The following is a 20,302-nucleotide window of genomic DNA, read 5'->3' as shown; positions in this document are numbered from 1 at the left end:
CCCCCCCCCCCCAGATCCCATTTGACTCATATGTATGGTATTTGGCTACTGTGCTTGCAAAACTCATACTTTGATTTATAAGCTAATGTGAAATGCTGAATTCTGGACTTGAGTAAATGAGTTAGTGTGTATTGTAGTTTAGGACTATTAAACACTGAAAGGTAGAAATGGAATTAAGTTAGTTCCACATAAAAAGGGGGATGTTTTATTAGAGGTAATAAATTCAGTGCAGAACGAATTTATTTAGACCATGATTGTTAAATTGCTTGGATAATTAAAACCTGTGATGGTTAAGATGACACATGGTTGGAAAACGTTAAGTATTTAACTCAGTTTTTTCATAGTTTGATTCATTGTAAGGTAAATACTACTTGTGTGGGATATATTAACTTTATTTCTAAAATGTGTTCACCCAGGCAGTGAATAGCGGTTATTTCATAAAGTTAAGAAAATAGAAAGCTAAACTTTCATGACATTTATATGGGCCAACTCTAGACAGAAAGATGTAAGCACTGAGGAAAATATAAGCACTGTAGAAACTGTGTCATTTTGACCATACAAGGGGCTAGCTGCCTGTTTAATGTCTGGCATTTATGTGAATTCCAGTTCTTTCAGATATCTATTTTTATCCTTCATTAAATTCTTCTTGGAGTGACACAACAGAAATCCCAAAGAAAATCGCTAAGAATAGTCTCCCAAACCTTCTCTTGCTTTTCTTTACATAACATTATGCAAATCTCAATTTACTGTGCTTCATTTTGGACCAAGATAAAACAAGAAGTGGGATAAAGATTACCCCAACTCTGCTGATTGCAAGGACAGTAGGCTGTATGTCCCCTACCAAGGACTACTGCACAGGTTTTCAATTGGTGTGACACTCCCTTTGTTTCTATTTTACTTGCTTATTGATTGAGAAACAGACTGAATCCTCCCTAATTTTCATCCCAAAATGACATTGTGCAATGATGAGCTTAGCCATGCTAGAAAGAGTCCATTCTACAGTGGAATAAATGCAGGTTTAGCCCGTGCATGGAGCTGTGTGAGCCTGCCAGCAGCCAGCATCTGCAGCTCCTGGTAGGGACATATCTTTAGGTAGATGTAGAGTTGAAAGCTGCAGAGATGTAGAGCTAAATAACTGCAGACCTACATGGAGCCAGCTTGGATCCCAAAGGACAGAGCCTGCCCAAATCGATATGCCAGATGTATGTCCTAGGTGCAGGGCTAAGAAACTATTTTTTATTTTTTATGCTAAAGATATTTTTCAGCTTTTTGAATGTTCTTTTTTCTGTGTGTGTCACATACCAACAATCAGATTTCTACTTGTAAAACTAGTGTACTAGTTCCTGGTTTTATTCATATACATTCACAGATATCTGAAGTTAGTTTTTCTGCAGAGGGCAGAATTTGGATCATCATTTCTAAAGCTGAAAGGCTGCTGTATATGCTCAGACTGCCACCTAGGCCTTTTTAATGGAAATATCAATCTGCAATGCTCTGGGGGCACATTTTGACACCTTTACTTATTTTACACCTAATTCTGCACGTCATACCATTGAATGACTTCATTAAATGAGGTCAGAGAATAAATAATTTGAGTCTGAGAAGGTAGCCTGTAATTTGCCATTTAGTAGACATGGACTAACAAGGGTTACAGGCTATTTACTACATTTCCTAGCATTCCACTTCATGTCTGTCTATGTAGGAAAGAGTGTGTTTCAACACACTTAGGATCAGATTTTGCTTATGCTGAAATGTGTCACTTTGTTTTGTTCATCTGAGATCAGTTTACAGTAAGTGAGAAGTTAGATCAGATTTTTTTTCCCCATTAATATAATCTGTTAATAGAGTGGGAGGATATTATAAATATAGCTTTGTTTAGTTTGTGCTTAACAGCTAGAATCAAACAATTGAGATTGCTCTTCACCGAAGTTAATATTGTGTGTTCTTCTGTAAAATGGAATGTAAATATACTCCAGCACTGGGAATAATGGTTTTGCTCCTCTTTTCTGCAGCAATATGAGAACTGGCGACCAAATCAGCCAGACAGCTTCTTTTCTGCTGGAGAAGACTGTGTTGTTATAATATGGCATGAGAATGGGCAGTGGAATGATGTACCATGCAATTATCACCTTACCTATACCTGCAAGAAAGGAACAGGTACAAACTTTCCAGTAACAATAGCATAAGGCTCTAAATTCCAGTTTTATAAAGTTAAAATGACATCTTCTAGCTGATTTCTGGTGACCAATACAGTCAGCCCTCAATTGAGTTAGCCTCACAAAGTCATCCTTCGTCTGTATCCATGTATTACGTCTCTAGCTAATCTGTTCTTGAGTCAGGAGCAAAAGTGCACACAGTTGAAACTCTTGGTTAAAACCAGGCAAATTTCTTCTTAGGTACAGATCTCAGCAAAACAGGCATTCATGCACCCGGCAGGCCTGCTTTACTTGCATACCATGAAAATATTGCCAACTCTTCTTTCCTGCAATGGCATCACCGTGAAGTATGTGGGCAGCAGAATACTGGTAGGCAGTCAGAGCAGGCAGCTGACCATTGGTATGTGGTTAGCTTTTCGTTTTCAGTTGAGCTTACTCTTCACCCGTCAAGTAATGTTGAACTTTGTCTTCCTCTTTTCCAAAACCATCTAGTTTAATGGCACTGCTGGAATCTGAAAAGCACATTTGGTTTCTACACTGTTAAAGCTGATACTTAGAAACCTGACTGTTACCAGGAGCTGTACAGAAATACTTTAGGAATTGCCTCTGCCTCTTCAGACTGGGAAAGGAAAGAAGCAGCCAAAATCTTGTGTGTGCTCCATTGTTTCCTGATTACCATTTACAACTTTTTGTTAACATGTTCTCTGGGCATTGAAGGATCCATCAGTTTTAAGTGATTTTAAATAGTCTATTGTTGAGGAAGACATGAGAAGTATTGAAAATGAGACTTTTTTCTTAAATGCCTGTAATAACTTCACTGATTTTCAGGTTTTGCAGCTTTCCAGTGAAAATCACTTCTTTATGTGAGTATGCCAACCTTTTTGGCTCAAATTTACATCAGAAATTTAAACCCCAAAGGCAATACTAGCCGTACGGTCTGCTGTTTTCCAATTTTCATCATTACTGTATTTGGTCTACAAGACTGGAGAACTACATAAAAGATTGATCTCCCCATCCTTATTTGGATATGCCTCTTGGGAGTCTAACTGAAGTCCTTTGACATCTTCCCTTAGCCAGGGTTTAGAGGTCAGTACCATATTCAGAAGTGCATTTACAAACTGATGTTTTGGGTTATGTTCTCTCTTCCTTTCAGTTGCTTGTGGTCAGCCTCCTGTTGTGGAAAATGCAAAGACCTTTGGGAAGATGAAACCTCGTTATGAGATCAACTCCCTTATTAGATATCACTGCAAAGATGGTTTTATCCAGCGCCATATTCCAACCATCCGGTGTCAAGGGAATGGAAGATGGGATATGCCTAAAATTACTTGCATGAATCGTGAGTTCTTTGAAAGCAAACCAGTGCTGGATCAGAAGCAATAGACTAATTTAAGATTAATAAGTAATGAACATGTAGTTTAAGAGAAGTACAAATCTGGTATGACAGAGTATGACAGTAGTATTGCTCACTCTAGCTGTAGGAAAAAACACCAGGCCTCCAAAACTAATGAAAATGTTCCTCTTCTGTTTTTACAGAAGCCACTAAGATTCTTTTAAAGTGAAAAACAATGCTCTTACAAAGCCCCTGAAATCAACAGGTTCCTAATAATACTAACAATTCTTTCTGCAACTGTGGTCTAAGTGTGTGTAAGAGATGCTTCTCCTGTCTGTAACGTGGTCATAGTACCAATTATTCATTTGTTAACCCTCTAATTAATCAAGAATAAATGGAACTGTAATGTGAAGCATAGCCAGCCCAGTCATAGTTAAATAATTTTAAATTAATTTCCCCTTTTTCCTCCTTCTCATTGCAGCGTCCACATACCAAAGGACTTACTCTAAGAAATACTACTATAAACATTCTTCATCAGGAAAGGGAACATCATTAAATTCATCAAAACACTACCATCGCTGGATCAGGACATGGCAGGACTCAAGGCGCTGAGAGCTAAATGGTGAATGGGGATTTCCACCATTTCCGCCAAAGTCATTACTTTCTGTGCCTTTTCTATCACTTATGGGAGTATTATCGAATTGTTTTGAAACTATGGACTGCGGTATTCACAATGCATTTTGCAAAAATATGGTGTTTATCAGAAAATTAAAAAAAAAAAAAAAAAGGAGAAGTGCTTATGGGGATAAAAGGTAACCATTTCCAGCCTATAAAGATTATTAGTTTTCTATATGCCATCGGTGTGGACCATTTTATGATATATACCAGCCTTCTGCAATATTTAAACAGCTCGATTTTAGCACCAATGAAAATGTAAATAAGATGATTTTAATGTTGTTTAATTGTGTGTTGTTTTTAAAATCCTGTATATAAAATGAAAAGTCACACTAATTTCAGGCATATTTATGGTTAGAATGGCCTCAGAGGTCTTCAGTCATTTATGACATTGTTTCTATGTTGTTTACCTAGGCTGGAAATGGTTGAAATAACTTCACTGACTGAAATTTGCTCTTATCAGGTGAAGATAAACACACAAGTGACATGACTTTTTTTTTTTTTTTTAATGGCAACTGTGCCAATTTCTATCCAAGGTACAGTTTGTGTCCATGTGATGCAAAGTTTAGACAGAGCACATAAAAGTGGCATGAAGCATGAACTAGGGACTGCAATGTGGAACTTTTTTTCTGCTCTCCATTCCAGCTTCACCATTCATGAGAAAGGACTGCATGGAGGAGTTGTGTATGACAAGGAGGGCCTGTAAAAATCCAAGTGCTAATACATTAACTTTATCAACCAGGGCCACTTTTTTTGAAAAGGAAAAAAAAGGAAAAAAAATTACTTTCACGACATTAACCACAAGGTCTATATTACAGGTCTCTGCATTCTGAAATGGAGATAGACCTGGTGTTTGGGGGATTTTTTTTTGTAAAAAACAAACAAAAATCAAAAAAGTAAATAATTTTGTATATATAACCATTTTTTAATCTTTTTATAAAGTAATGAATGTTTGTGTATGAATGCTGCAGCTGTGAAGCGTACATAAATAAATGAAGTAAGCCATACTGATTTAATTTATTGGATGTTATTTTACCCATGCAAAGAAGATTAAAAGAGCTCGCCAGTGCAGTATTAGCCCCTGAGCTCCACTTTTGGAACCATCTTTCAGTTCAACTGCTATTTCCCTGGAGAACAAAATTCCTGCTATACAGGATCATTTGTTTGTGGTTAGATGGGTGAGAACCGTGTGACTTACAGAAGAATCAGAATCTTGGCTTTCTAGAAAGAAGTGTGTGCACAAAGAGATTATAGGTTGTAGTTGGTGCAGTGTGTACGTAGGAGTTTTCTATTATGATTTCTTACCCTGGTCAGCTCGATGACTGACCTGGATGTGTACAGTAAATGTAGAAGGTAACATTTGAAACGACCTCTCCACAGAAAGGACTGTTATTTCTGCAAAGTGCCTTGCACACCTTTGGGCACAGGACAAAAAACAAAAACCAAAACAAAACGAAAGGTGAAAATAAAGAACAGTAAGTTCCCTATGATATACCTTTTAAAATAACATTACAATTACAAACACAGATGGGAGGTTTATGCCTTTGTGTTAGTGTGGGGATATGATGCAAAAAAGTTGAAAGGGAAAGGAAAAGAATTGAAACCCAGCCAACATGTAAGAGTTTGTACTAGGCAGAGCTGCCCATGGAGTGACCTTGCCATAGCTCATTGGGAACAGTAATTACAGCTCCAGACAACATCTCTTAAAAAAATTGCAGTGACTGCTCCATCAAGTGTACCCAATCTTTATGCGTTCAATGTGGCAGTGCGTCACAGTGTTGGCCGGTTCATTCCCCACCCCTCGCCCCCAAACAATGCACATAATACTTTTCTCTATTTATATTATTATCTTGTATAGTGTATAATGTGAATGTCTGGTTTTTTGTGAATGAAAGTCTAAAATCTTTGTAACTTTTATATCTGCTTCTGTTTCACCAAAGAAACAAGGTTTTGCTATACTGTGACTTGTCTTGTTATTGCATGTCTTCCTGTTTAAATCTATGCAATGTGATTTTTTTCATATGAATACAATTAGACTGTCAGGTACTTCACAATTATCATGGGCTTAGTCAAGTGCCCACTGGAGTCAAAGAGAGTCAGCTGGCTGAACTTTAGTAGGTGCTGGATTTGACTTTATATGAGCAGCTCTAGGGGATATTTTAAGATATACATTGTATGTTTTGAAGTTGATTATTGCTTGTATAAGTCAAGGCTCTGTTCATAAATATACAGTATTCTACACATCACTTCCTTGTACCAGAAACATACAGAACAGAAAATATATTTTAACACTTTGCAAACTTTCTCACCATATGTATAAAAAACCCTGCATAGATTTGTTGTTTTCTTGTCTACTTGTTGGATTTAAACAATGTTGTAAGGCATTCAGATAACATTGTGATTGTAGTTTTAAATAGGTTAGATACAGTGCTTATATTGATTTTTTTCACCTCCTTCTATTACGCATAATAAAATAGGACTGACAACATTCCTTATTAAAAAAAAAACAAAAAAACCAAAAAAACCTGTTACCCATGCTTGTTTATTTAGACAGAGAATGGAACTATATTCAGCTCTGAAAACTTTTTCTATTACTGATCTAAACCCCAAATGTTCCAATACCAACCCCCTGCAAAATGCACCTACTCATATCACAAAGTTAGGTCTGCTGTGAAGGCAAGGCATTACTATGCATGCCATGATGCCTTTATGTGGAGCATCTCTGAACTCCAGTGTGCGGAAGCATGTTGGGATTGGAGTAGAGGGATAGAAGACAAAACTAGAGATTCAAATACAGATTTTCTGAGTGACTGTTTCTTAGCTCTGCTTTCTTGCCTTTCAAGTTAAACCAGAATTCTTTTTAACTTATTTTTCAAAGTTACCATGTATCTGCTGCAGAAATAGAAGAGTCCGCTTCAAATTGTGTTTTACAAGTACAGGCAAGACAAGTTTCAGAGTGGTATTCCTGTAGTAATCTTCCCCTTTTGCATGAGTATTAAACTTTTTGTCTCTACTAACACACCGTCTGCCATTTAAAAGGATACAGAAACAGCTGTAGACTAGGAGGTGGAAAGGTTAAGAGAGGATGGGGCACTGATGATTAAAGTAATTAGCTTAAAGGAGTTCAGATGTGCACTGAACATCTTGGGTTGCCACCAGCACATGGAGTATCTGGTTCAACCAAGGCTCAGGCTGCAGCTTTGTGCACAGAGCTCAAAATGCTACATGAGAGCAATTAATTGCATTTTGTGTGCCCATAAAAATCTCTGTAGAGTAGCTATTATTATTCTGAACATCTTCCTGTCCCTTCAGGTACTGACAATATTTGACTTTCTAGCATGAACCTCGGAGCATGGGATTCACCTCCTGCAGAGGTTAACACCACACAGGCTAGAAATAAGCGAGGCCACTTGTTTCGGTAGAGCTTCTCAAATAGCAAGAGAAGGTGCTGGTTAGCAGAAACATTCCTGTAGTCCAGCTACACCCTGAAAGATGCACAACTTCTTGAAGCCGGGGAGGAAAAGACAGCTCCCTGATGGCAGATCTCCTTGCGGGACATTGGTCTCTATGGGATCTCTTGCCTGAGATGTCGCTGCGAGTAGCGACTCATCAGATACTGGGATGGATGAACCATGTGGGAGAAAACCCAAGTCCCTGGAAGTGCACCAGGTGGGCCAGCAAGACACAAATGGGCTGGCAAGGGGCTGCCAATGGGAAGGGTAGCCTGCAAAGAGGGCTTTGCAGTCAGAAGTTGCTTTGCCAGGGCAGTGGTTGGAAGAACGTTGTCTGAGCTTCAACCTATGGCCTATGGGTATGGTTAAGGTCTATGTCTGTAATACTTTTTTAAGAAAAAAGTCTTGATTTCTGTAAGAAGCATCTTATCTCTGATCACACGCAGAAGCCAGCACACACAAGCAGGGACGTTCCCTTGCCGTGGAGACTGAAACTGCAACAGCTGGTGCAAGTTTGAGCTGTAAAAAGCTCAGCTGCACAGCAGCCGGGGGTGATTGAGGAGGAAGTGAAGCAAGAGGAGGAGGAGCAGCGACCAATGTCAATGCTATTATGTAACGTCTGAAAACCTGGATCCTGCTAAGAGCCTGACCTGTGGGTATAGTTAAATCCTCAGTGAAGCTCTGCGCTTCTACGAAGTTTGGGTTTTGTTTTTTTCTTTTTTCCACATTTGTAGATGCTCAATTTTTGCATTTGGAAGAGTTATGTTTTTGTCTGCTAAGAAGCCTTGCTGCTGTTGTGTCTTAAAAAAAAAAAAACAACCCAGAAGGTTCCTCGTCAGCCTGAGTAGGGCTGCTGAAGGAGCAGCAGCTGCAAAGATGCCTCCTAGGGCTTCTAGGCAGAACCGTGAACTTTAATGGCATTTGTAGGCAGAGGAGTATGAATCACTCCTGGTGTGAACCAGAGGTATTTCTTATTCCAGATGGTAGGGAAAAAGGGTGGTCATGTTCTTTGCTCAGTTAAAAGGCTTGCAACATGCCATCCTGTGCCCCAGAGGTAGAAGGTGACTCAAGCTGTCTGTAGGCTTCAGCTCTCCACGTAGAAAATTGCTCCTTCACCAGGAAATGTTTAAGGTGTTGCATACCAAAAATGACTGGAAAAATCTCTGGGTTAAGTGCAACTGTGTTAATGCACAATGGCAAATGCATTCTTCTTCAGAGAAAACATACAACTTTTATTATTGATTGTAAGCAGTGATGTGCATAGGACTCTACAAGCACACTGTTCTTCCTGTCAGAAAATGAAAGGGATACAAATTATGTCTGGACAAAGCACAGACAAAAGCTTACAGGCCATGCAAAGTTGTTAGCATGGTGAAGCCAAGAAGTATAGTCATTGTAAGGACAGAAACACCATCCAGAAAAAAAGGTGTATCATTTGAACACTCCAGCAGCAGATGTGGAAGGAAACTTAAGAACCTGTAAACTGCAATTTGATGGCAAATTTTGGTTTTCACAGCAAATATTTTCAAGTGGGGAAGCCATCAGCTGTTACTAGAGGCTAAGTTACTGTGTAAATGCAGATAAAAAAGCGAAACGGGACCTTGAGGTGTATTAGTGAGGAATTTATTGCAAGGGTGGGAATGGGTTCATGATACTACCAAAATGCCTCCAGTTTTCCAGCTGCCAATAGCCAGGAGAAATGAATTCAAGCTGGAAATGGTCCAGCAGTCTGCTTCTGGGATGGTCAGAACAATGGAGAAACTAAAAAGAAGGCAAACACTGGTGGTGGTCCTGCACAGATGCAGCAGTCTTAAGGAGCAATTACATGGCTTCTGGTTTTAAGCTCTAGAAAGTTGCATTGTGTAGTGGTGAGAAGTCCCATGACAGTAAAAGTCCTTATTACTTCAAGACAGGAGGTAATCAGTTTAGGAAAGGGAACAAATGATGTGGTTTTCTTCTGTAGCAGGAGACTGGCAGGAATTTTAGTCCTGTGTTTCTTACACTACAGTGTTTGGGGTAATAATTACACATAATATTCCTACGTGGTAGGGAAAAAAGTAACACAGAGGTTTGGCAGAGGTTATATACAAGGATCTGCAGCAGACTCAGGCAATGAATCCATGTTTACTAAGGGCCCTGTTCCTTCACAGTTGAGAAAAAATAAAAAAAGCAGGTGATGGAAGTTTTGATTCCAAAGGCAGTAGGATCCCAGGCTGGTCTCTGATCCCAGGCTGGTTAAAACAAACCTTGGGGTCACCCATGTACCACATCTTTGTCAATGTATATGTATTTTTAATAAGCTTAGAAAAGGGGAAAAAAGCAGCAGATGTTGCTGATGGTGCTGTTTGCCTGCTGAAGGAAGGATCCCTTTGATCATGAAAGCTGTACCTGTTCTTCCACTGCAGCTTGCTCATCTTAAATCATGCCAGCTTCCAGATATGCTCAAATCCTGACCCAGGACAGTATATGGCAGGGTAACAAGGGCAGTAACTGCTCCCAGTACACTTTCCATCTCGACCTCCATGTAGAGAGAGGAGGCAGCCCCCAGCTTCATGTGGCTGCACAGGTGATGCCGTACCTGCATTACCTGCAGCCTGAGGCAGTGAGAGGTGCAAGTGCCAGGCCGGAGCTAACACCCCATGTCTCCCAAAAGGGCATTTCAATGGGATCAGGTGCTCTGCTAACGAAACCCATGGACTTTGGTGTATTTCGAACCATGCTGTGGCCAGTGTGGTATTTGCAGCCTGAAAATGGCTGATTGTACAGGGCACCTATTCCCCTTTGCTTTTGGGGAAAACAAATATGTTTTCCTCCCAGTAGGATGAACAGGTCATGCTGATTTTCTCATGCTTTCAGGCTATAAAGAGAATCCTAAACCCAGCAGAGAGTCATTGATCATGGTAACAAATCAGTTACACCCCTCTGAGTCTTGCAGAAATCATGTCCGTTAGGTATCACTGTAAGAGGATCTGCAGTGTGTTGGAGCAAAGGTCTGTCTGCCTGCACTGTGCCATCACTGACAGGGACCAGTGGAAGACGTTTTACGGAAAAAGACGTGATTGGAAAAAGTGATGTTTTGATCCCTTCTGCCCTGTGTCCTTCCCATGCCAGCAGCCTGGCTCCCTCCCTGTGGGCGTGCTTTCCAGACTGACATTTTCAAAGGCAGAGTAAGAAGGATGAAAATCATCAGAAAATAATATTCTTATGAAAGGGAATTGTGATGTCAGAGATAAAAATGCAGGAAGAATGATGGGAGGAAAAGTACATGCTTATTGATTTGAAAATGGAAAATCAATCCATGTTAACTTTGCGTTAGGGAGGAATTTGAATTTATACCAATGAATTTATACCAACCAGACAGTGATATCCCCAGTAAGTGCACATCAGTATAATAGCTACATATAATATAAAACATATGCTACTGTGGTGTTTGATAAACTGGCCTAAATGTGTGTGTTCTTTGTCTGGTAGTAGTTTTTGTTTGCACTTCATGGTTACAGGTGTTTTTTTAAAAAGCTACTTCAATCCTTCAGGACTTTATTTAAGACAGACCTTTTAGCCTGTGTTTGCACAAGTGGGCTACACTTTCAGTCACTCTTCAGTCCTTGAAAATTGTTAGGAACAGCTGTTTGTAGTTGTAAAGCCAAACATTTGAGTTTAAAATGACAGGCAATGTAGACACAGAGATTTTTCAAGTTGCTTGAAGTGACATTAACATACTGCTGAAGAGAAATGACTTCTAAAGATAACAGCTTAGGAATCCAGCATCATTTACTGTCTCTCTTGAGCGGAAGATTCTTCCTGAAGAAATGATTCTAAATGTGAAAGTTAAGGAAAAACTTGTGGTTTAGTCTACAAAAGTCTTTTGAGCTTTATGTTATACTGGATACTAGCTAACACGTAATTACATAGAGAAGTGAGTTTACCTTTACCTTTGAGGACATGGTTTTATAGTTGTATACAGTAAATCTTCATTTTTCAGGGGTAAAAAATCAGATATGTGTATTTTAATTGACTCAATATAGTGAGTCCAAGGTACCATTAACAGCATCAGAGCTAATCTTAGAGGAAGAAAATATTTGCCAAAGGAGAGATGAATACAATTACATAAATCCAACCCTTTTTCTCTTGCCCTGGCCCAGGTGACTCCAAGCACAGCTTTGATCTTACAAAGGCCATGGGGATTCCTCCAGGCTGCTAAGGATGTCTCTGGGGCTGCTGTGTTTGCAGCTGTGGAGCAGCTGAGATGCGCTCCAGGTCCCTTGAGCAGAAGGAGGGCAGATGCATGCCATAAGAGGGAGAAAGCAGGATAAATGAGGCTGGTGTGACCAAGCCAGTGCAGGAGCAAACCCTCTGCATGGATGAGCCCCATCCCATGGAGAAACGGCTGAGGAGCCCAAGAGATCTGTCACCTTGTGCTGGCAGGCATCAGACCTTGAACCTCCCCAATGTGATGTGACTTGTGGTTTTGGCTATATGAAGGAGCTGGGACATTCCTATTAGGCTAACCCAATCATAAAATGGCCAAGGTAATGCAATTGTAACCACTGTTAAATTTGTGGCAAATGCTAATACACATGGTCCAACAAACCGTCAGGCTACTAAGACAGTTTCAGTTCATTTCTTGGGGAGCATGTCTTCTTTCTGTTAAATCCTCACTTTTCAAAAGTGCATGCAGATCAAAACTACTGTCCCTATATATAGCAAAGTCAGCTACTCTGCTGCATTCATGGCTTGACATAGCCACTTTCCTTCAAGGTTGTATCATCTCCTCCAAACCATCCTCTGCTGCTGCTAAGCTTCACTTCTGTGAAGTTCATGGATCTTCCTCTTCCTGTGCAAAGAAATAATATTGCAAATTCAAAATAATTCTCTCAACCTCTATGATAATAATCTACCAAAGTTAACACATTGTTTTATTTTTCTTTGTTTATCTTACCTTCTTACAAGAGTCCAGTGTTGTCTGTACCTGGAAATCTAGGACTGCATCTTGATGTCTTCTGTGACCTCCTCATGGCAGAGACACCTCTTTGGATCTTGGCCCATATATATTCTGTGTGATAGCCAGAGTATAAATGCCTCTAGCTGATCTCACATCACATAAATAACCCTTTTTGGCTGTAAATTTTCAACTTTTGCTCCACGGATGGTAAGCAAAGAGCACAAAAGGGAAACAAGTAGATTCTGTGTAGTACAAATTTTTTTCCTTTCTCATCTCTGCTGTATCACTACCTACGTAACCAATAGTCTTAGCATTTAACTGCTCCTATGTCCTTACTTTCTATAATAGATGTTTTTGAGACCTGTGTGTCTACAGATATGACAATGGTAATATCCCAACCTGACCCTCCATGGTCAAGTGTTTAAAAAAAAAAATTTCAACATACATCAACAGCTATTCCTTCATCCTGCCCAAGAAGTGTGTTTCATTAATTAAAGCTCTCCAGGTCTCATAAATTAATAAATTCTGACAGATTTTTTTTTTTTGAAATTATGTATTGTGTATCATAAGAAGAGGTACCTCTCCTGGAGTAGGGAGAAAGTACAAAATATTTAGTAGTCTTAATCTTACTTTATTAAAATGTGAATTTTCTTGTGAAATTGTTCTCTCACATGTTTTAAGAACAGGTTTAATAAAGAGTAAATGAGATGCTACATTCTCAAAACTGGAGAAATCAAGTTCACCTTTCATCAATTGTATTACCTTACTCCAGCCACAGACTCTTCAGATGGCAGTTGTGCCACGACCACTTTTGTGACATAAGGTGTAGGTAATTGTTAACTAAAAAATTGAGCAGCTATTTCCCAGTATTTCATGCATTCACCCAACCATTTGTGTGTTTCTGTGCAAGCTGAGTGCAGGAGAACTCAGCAAAGATTCCCAGGAAGAAGTGTGAAGGTAGTTTTGTAAGTATCAGGTCATTAGCAGAGTTGTCCAGTATTTGTTCTCAGATACTCAAAATCATCCGTGATGTGAAGTTCATGGATAACATAAAGGCACAGAGATGTGCTGAAGGACTAATGCAAAATCATTGCTGGAAGTATCATAGAAAGCAGGGCAAAGGAGGAATCCTTTGCTGTGATTTATTGTACTCTGGATTTGTGGAGGTAAATAAACCCATTTGAAACTTGGGCCAGAATGTGTATGAGTAAACTGGGATTTTATTGTACTGCTGAGGGGAAAAAGGGATCTTCCCAAAGCAAAGCACTGCTACCGACTTGAATTTGGATCTGAAATTTCCCGTTTCATAATGACTCTTAGCCCTTTTATGGCAAGTACAATTCGAGTCTCACCTACCTGCACAGCTTGCTGGGTGGGTACTTCCAGTTAGTGAAAGTTTTGGGGTCACCTTTGGAAGCTATTCCTACACTTATTAGCCTTGGAGCACAACTTAACCAAGGTTTAATGCAAACCTCTACATCCCTTTTCCCCCCAACCTAGTATTGACTTTTTGTGGTGTGGGCAAGTAGAGGTGGCAGGAGGTTTATGACCCTTCGTGGGGGGTGGCAGCGGCAAGACAGCTCTGCCAGGCAGAGAGGCAGCTTGCGCCCTTCCATGAGTACCAACCTGCTCCAGAACCACCCCTGCCTGAAGTGAGAAGCTGTATTTGCTTGGGATCTCTCACTCTGAAATGAGCAGGGGTAGTTGCACCCACTGCTGAAAATGCCATCTGGGATCCCTCAATTGCTGTCAGGAGGTTATGGGGAAAAATGTTTGCCCCCACCATGTAAATTAAGTAACGACGGATGGTGCAAGCTAACATGGTACATCAAAATGCAAGCAGAAGGAGGCATTTCATTCAGCCTTCCCTTTACAATGGGGGAAAGCATCAATTTTAGTGCAAATATTGCAAATATATATATATATATATGTATTGCATGACTGGATAAGGAAGAAGAGCAAGAGACTAGAGAAATATAATGAAAAAAAATCATTGTCTGGGGATAAGTTTTGGTGGATGTTAGTAAGTCTCCTTCCAAGATCAGCCTCTCCACATCCAAGAATGAGATAAGCTAGAAGAAGTATTGGACTACATGGATTTTATTAAAGTTTATGACTTCTTCAACTTCACACATGCACAAAAATTAAACCCATATAGGTATGCCCCAGGGCAAAACATCTCTGGATGAAATAGCGAGCAGGATGACAATAACGGAATGGAAATCTTTGCATTTTAAAGGACTGTATCTCTCTCCCTTCCTGCAGCAGACATATAGCTGCCTAATTCCTGAGATACAATCAGTCGGGTGAAAGAGGTGAAAGAACTTTATTTTCTTCCTTGTATTATTTATTTAAAAGTAAAGTTGCTTATTTAAAGTTCAGAAGTGGAGAGAAAAGACCTGAAATGCCAGGAAAAAAGAAAAGGGAAAGAGAATTGTGTATTTTTCCCCAAAATCTCAGAAGGAGAAAAACAGCCTGAACAGAGGAGGTATTTGATACTATTAGGGAGAATTCATCACCTTAAAAAATATTCTTGTTGCTGATGGATTCGCTAGTGGCTCAGAGATATTTTTTACTGGGAACTGATCAAGGATGGGTCAAATCTTAAGATGCTTTGCAAATCTACAGGGTACATTTTTGGTCAGTGAAAATTAATATTTCTATTCAGCTATTTAAAGGATTGCTTTGGGTAGCTACAATATCAGTTTTATATCATCATCAGATTTATATAATATCTTCTGACATGGACCAGGGTCAGGAAGGAAAAAATACAATAACTTAAAAATAAGTGTACTAATTGCTAATCACATCTACAATGTACAAACAATGCCAACAAACTATATTTTTTTATAGCAGCATCCTGCTTCAAGATGCTGTATGGAAATACCTGTGTCCGAGGATCATGAAGGAATGCATAAGCATGAAGAGCTTGATCTTACGAGATTTGAGCACCTCCTCATACTTTTCTTCAAGTAGATTTGGGCTTGTGCAAACTGATTTTCAATTCTAAATGGTTCAGTACACCTGGGATTTGAGGCTTTGCTCCAATATTTATTAATGTAATAAGTATCTTATTGTGAAATAGGATTAACATTATGCCCAGAGGCAATGTTTACGAATGTAAAGCCAAAGATAACTGGATAAACAAATGATTAAATGTTTATGTTTTGCTTCATTGTGTGTTCAGGAGCAAGTTCAAAATGGCTGGGTTAAAGAAGAGAGCTGTAAAATATGACTATCTATCTATCACCTGCAATATCAAATATTCAGACAGAACATGTATAATGAGGAGACTCTGTTTACTGTGAGCACAGTCCAATTTCAGTTTTTAGGGCTTGTATTTTGTGGGAGCTACAAATGCACCCCTGAAAGCAGAAGTGGAAGCTTAGTCAAGCAGTCTCAAATACTACAGAAGGATGTAAAATCTGATGTTACTGTCAATAAATGCCTGCCTTCCTAAACTCCCTCCAGGGTGGCTGTGGGATGCTGGCATCTGGGTTTGTGTGGGGGGACAATGCATCCCCTAAATCTACAGGCCACTGTCTGCTATCTGCACTTGGCTATAGTTTGGTATGTTATAAGCTGACCACAGTGATCTCCCTTTTGTCTACATGAGTCTCTATCTGTTCACTTCGGCACTTGCCTTACTTCCGTTCTGTAGAAGTGGTCTTGCACGCTCCTGGTACCCATCCTCGTCTTTCAGCTGCCACAGGCACCAGGTACATCTCAAAATCCCTTCCTCCCCTGGCTGCTGTGGGTCAGTCTTTCCCCAATTCTCGTCCCATGTTGCTAATCAACCCTTTAATCTGTAACACAAGGAACCTCCCCAGGTTCTGGACCCCACCTTACGGAGGGCTTTGGGAAAAGGAGAGAGATCCTGCATCTCCTCCACATCTGCAAATCCTCTCTGAATCTCCAATGCTTGGGTCTCCCAAGCCACCTTTGTGGCCAAAATAACAGTGCAGACTTTAATTTTCTACCTTTATGACAATATCCTTCTCCTGGGCCTTGGCATTGCATCGTGCATCGCTGATGTGTTCATTGGGCACTGGGGTTAAGATGATATCCTCAGCCTTGTGCTTTAACCTCGTCATGTTTTCTAAACCCCTTTTCTTGCTCTGTTGATGCTCTTACCCTAATCAGATGCAAATGACTTGACTCCTGAAGCTCTCTGACCTCTCCTGACCTGACCTCCTCCAAAGCACTAAAAGACTGGTCTCTACCACCACACAACCCATTGCACCAACAGGTTACACACTGCCTACATGCGATGTCTGCAAAAAAAATTTTACCTCAGTCTGAGGAAAAAGGCAAAAGCTCCCCTTGCAAGTCCAATGAAATCTCCCTTTTTTGATTTCTTTTTTGGTAATACCTGCAAGAGCATAGCTGTTTTGAGTTGTGATCATTAATATCTTCCATCAGGTTGAGCAGTAGGGATGTATGTGTTTTTACATTCATATTGAGATTTTTAGAGTTACAGTGCATGCATCTACCTCTTCTATTTGAATTGCAAGGTGTTGTAGTTCAGTCCCTTCATCTTTTATGCCAGACTCTTCTGTTTTAACACAAATGATGATAATGGTGCCAAAGTTTCTCCATCTACCAGTACAAAGTTGTGAGATAAGACAACTTTACATTTTTCTTCTTCAAGCTTAGTATTTTTAGCAAAGAAAAGTCTTGCTAATACTGAACACTCAGAAAAGTCCTTAGGTCTTCAGGCATTGTAAGATTTCTCAAGAAAATTAATTTCTAACTTTGGAAATGCTGGAATGCTATTGATTCATATTCTTTAGGTTTTGCTTGGAAATTACTAGGCTAAACATTTTCACTTTTTAATGAAGTATGCATAGTTGCATGATTGGGGACTTCAAGAAAAACCCTGAATATTGCAGGGCCTGTGGTATTATAAGAGTTGAATCTTATGCCTGCATGGGAAACTGAAAAAAAGACCTCTTCAGGTTATAGACAGGCACTGACACATTCAAAAGTCCCCTCTGAGGCATAAAGGTTTGCACTGATAACTAATATGTACGTTTTATACCTAATGTTATGGTGAACTGACTTGGGAAATTTCAGTACCTATTAATATACTTTTCATTATGGTGCCTGTTAAAGTTGCTTGAAACTGAAAGGGAAAATAATATATTATTTCCCTCCACAATTTGAGTCTTCATGGTGGCAGCATGTATCCTTTATAAAAGCAGAAAACACTAACAGGAGTCTAAAAAAGTGTGTTTTTTGCAAAAATGCTATTTGTTTTTTTTCACCCTTAGCGTGTTGGCTACTTCAAGCGAAATCTGGTATTTTTTTTACCATATTAGGATCAATTTTCAGATTTAACCTTGAAGTAGGGGTGTGCAATACTTGCCTTCTCTCCACTGAGAAGACTAACAGCAACAAACGCTATGCAGCAAATAAAGCTCTCAGCAATCAGTCTGTCCTTGTAAAACAACAATCCTGAAACATCAGGTTATTTTTCCTTCTTGCTTTTGCATTTTACTGAAGTAGCATGAGGATCTTTTAAAGACCATTTTGTCAAACTTAAGTATACTGAGAGCACACACAAAGCCTTTCCCCTTCAGGCATAAAAAGGCAGCTGTGGTTAAGGATTTTTGCAAGTGAGTTATGGGAAAAGGAGGAGAAACAAGTTTCTGTACTGTGTCAACTGAGAGGGATTTATAGGTGCACTGACCTGTTGCCCTTGAAGCTGGGAGGAAAGCTCAGGTGAGCTGGTTATTTTATGTAATGCAGGTGGCTACACGAGAGAGACAAACCTCAGGTGCAGGGCTTGCAGCTTCTGGGGCAAGAGATGAAAAACCCGGCAAGAATAGCAAAGGGTTTAGGAGGACTGCAGAGGAGAGCATGCTCAAGTCCAAACAATAAAGCACTGGCATGCTTTGTTGGAAGGGGCTTGGCTGATTGACTCATGACAAAATTATCCCTTAATATATATATGTGCATATTTATAGAGAAACCTAAGAAGAAGAGAGCTTCATTATTCTTCCAATAAATTGGCTGCACTTAGATTATGCTTTCTTTACGTGTGCTGAGGCATGGCACATTCCTTTATTTATTTCACTGTTCAAGTAGCAATAAAGCTAAGGTAAATAAATAAAAATAAATAAAACTTTGAGAAGCTTGTGGCAAGCTGCTGTTCATTTGCTTGTCAAAGCTATCTGATGTGAGTCAGAGATGTACCTTTTTAGGTAATATGTATGATAGTCTTTGTAATTTAACAATTAATCCTTAGGGCCCACTGACTTTGTGGTTATTATGTTATCTTTTTTTAATCATATGTAATCAACAAAGGTAAATACCAACTAATCTAAAAATAGCCACCCTTTTGCTAAAATATACAAATAGCAATATCTAGGACAAAGGAAAATCAATAACATCAACCACAACTTTTTTTTGTTTAAATTAATTCATTGGCTCCCCACACATATAGTTTTCTATACTCACCTTTCAGATACCATGACCAGGCAGAGCAGCAAAACCTCTGCACAATGTCTGTTTGCTCTCCTGGTGGGGATTATTGCTTGCTTTTTTTTTTTTTTTCTTTGCCAGTCAGGTGAGAACATATTATTTACGTCAGTTCCAAAGTGCTGTTGTTAGCATCCTGATTAGTTTCTGGGGGACTGACTTTGAGAGGTGATTATTGTGGATGGGGTTCAGGGCCACAGCTATTGCTGCTTGGGATGTAACCTTCTCCCTTCACCACAGTGGGGAGAAACGTTTGAAGCTGTTGTCTAGGATTTCTTCTTTGCTGCCATGTATGTCTTCAGTAACTACTTTGGACTTAATTGTCTTTGGCTGAAGGAGCTTACAAGCTGTCGGTGCTAAAACTTCTGTCCTCCTTCCCTCAAGACTCTAAACCGATGGCCTCACCAATTGCTTGTCATGGGGCTTTTTGAGTTAAAATACCAGTGCTTTATAAGCCAAGACTTTCTAAATTAGTTTCTTGGGCACTTCATTCTCTGCTACTTCATCAGCAGTTTTATTTCCCATTAGTAGCTGAGTATGGACAGTGTTATTAGCTTTGTGATTAGTTACTGTCCTTTGCAATATGAGGTGTCTTTCTCACAATCTGATTTGGTTTCTGGCAGTGCCAGGCCAAATCAGTCTCAAGTACTCCATCTGCTGATGTTTCCACTTCATAAGAAAAGTGACCTCATATGGCCTATGAATTGGTGGTCTTTTCTGCTTTCTTACAAGGAAAATGTACCATGCACTTTCTCCAGGGTTATGCTAGCATGGAGCAGGAATATCCTTGAATTTTACAACAGCTTTCTTCAGCGATCTGTAGCCATGGTGGAGTACATCATAGATTTTGAGTATCAATGGACTACAAAAATTTACCAATATGTAAATTCAAGCCAGGCGTCTCTAGTTTGACCTAAATACTGTCTGCACTGGGGGGGGGGCGGTTGGAGAAAGCACTGTACTCCCAGGAGCTCTTTCTTAGCTTTCCACTAGGAACAGAGGATTGTAAGGGTTTCATTTTGCCCTTCTCTATAAAAATGTCTTTTTTAAAACTATATTAGTTAGAGGAATGAGAAATCCCGTATCTTCCTATAACCTTTGCCTTTCATTATATCCCTAGTGACCTTGGCTAAAATAACAAATTTAATCTTAAAACAGAAATACTGTTTCAAATGGAAACTACAAACCACATGTTTAAAAGCATATTCCTTTTTCCTATCAGCCAGTCAACAAGAAAGACTCTTGCAGATTTTGCTTTTTCCCC

The 20,302-nt window shown here is 39.5% G+C and overlaps 1 protein-coding gene across 1 annotated transcript in view; it reads left to right on the top strand.

Annotated features, from left to right (window-relative positions):
• Positions 1-4,932, top strand: part of VCAN (versican) — a 111,335-nt gene extending 106,403 nt beyond the window's left edge. Inside the window, exons 13-15 of the mRNA XM_010578053.1 lie at positions 2,013-2,157; positions 3,310-3,492; positions 3,968-4,932. Of these exons, the coding sequence (XP_010576355.1) occupies positions 2,013-2,157; positions 3,310-3,492; positions 3,968-4,098 (459 nt within the window). The 3' untranslated portion in view covers positions 4,099-4,932. The remainder of the gene's footprint in view (positions 1-2,012; positions 2,158-3,309; positions 3,493-3,967) is intronic.
• Positions 4,933-20,302: the final 15,370 nt, after the last annotated feature.

This window comes from Haliaeetus leucocephalus, unplaced genomic scaffold, assembly GCF_000737465.1.
Source record: "Haliaeetus leucocephalus isolate CR32 unplaced genomic scaffold, Haliaeetus_leucocephalus-4.0 Scaffold598, whole genome shotgun sequence".
Lineage (NCBI taxonomy): Eukaryota > Metazoa > Chordata > Aves > Accipitriformes > Accipitridae > Haliaeetus > Haliaeetus leucocephalus.
The sequence above is the reverse complement of the archived record's forward strand: the minus strand, read 5'-3'. Positions and strand labels throughout refer to the sequence as shown.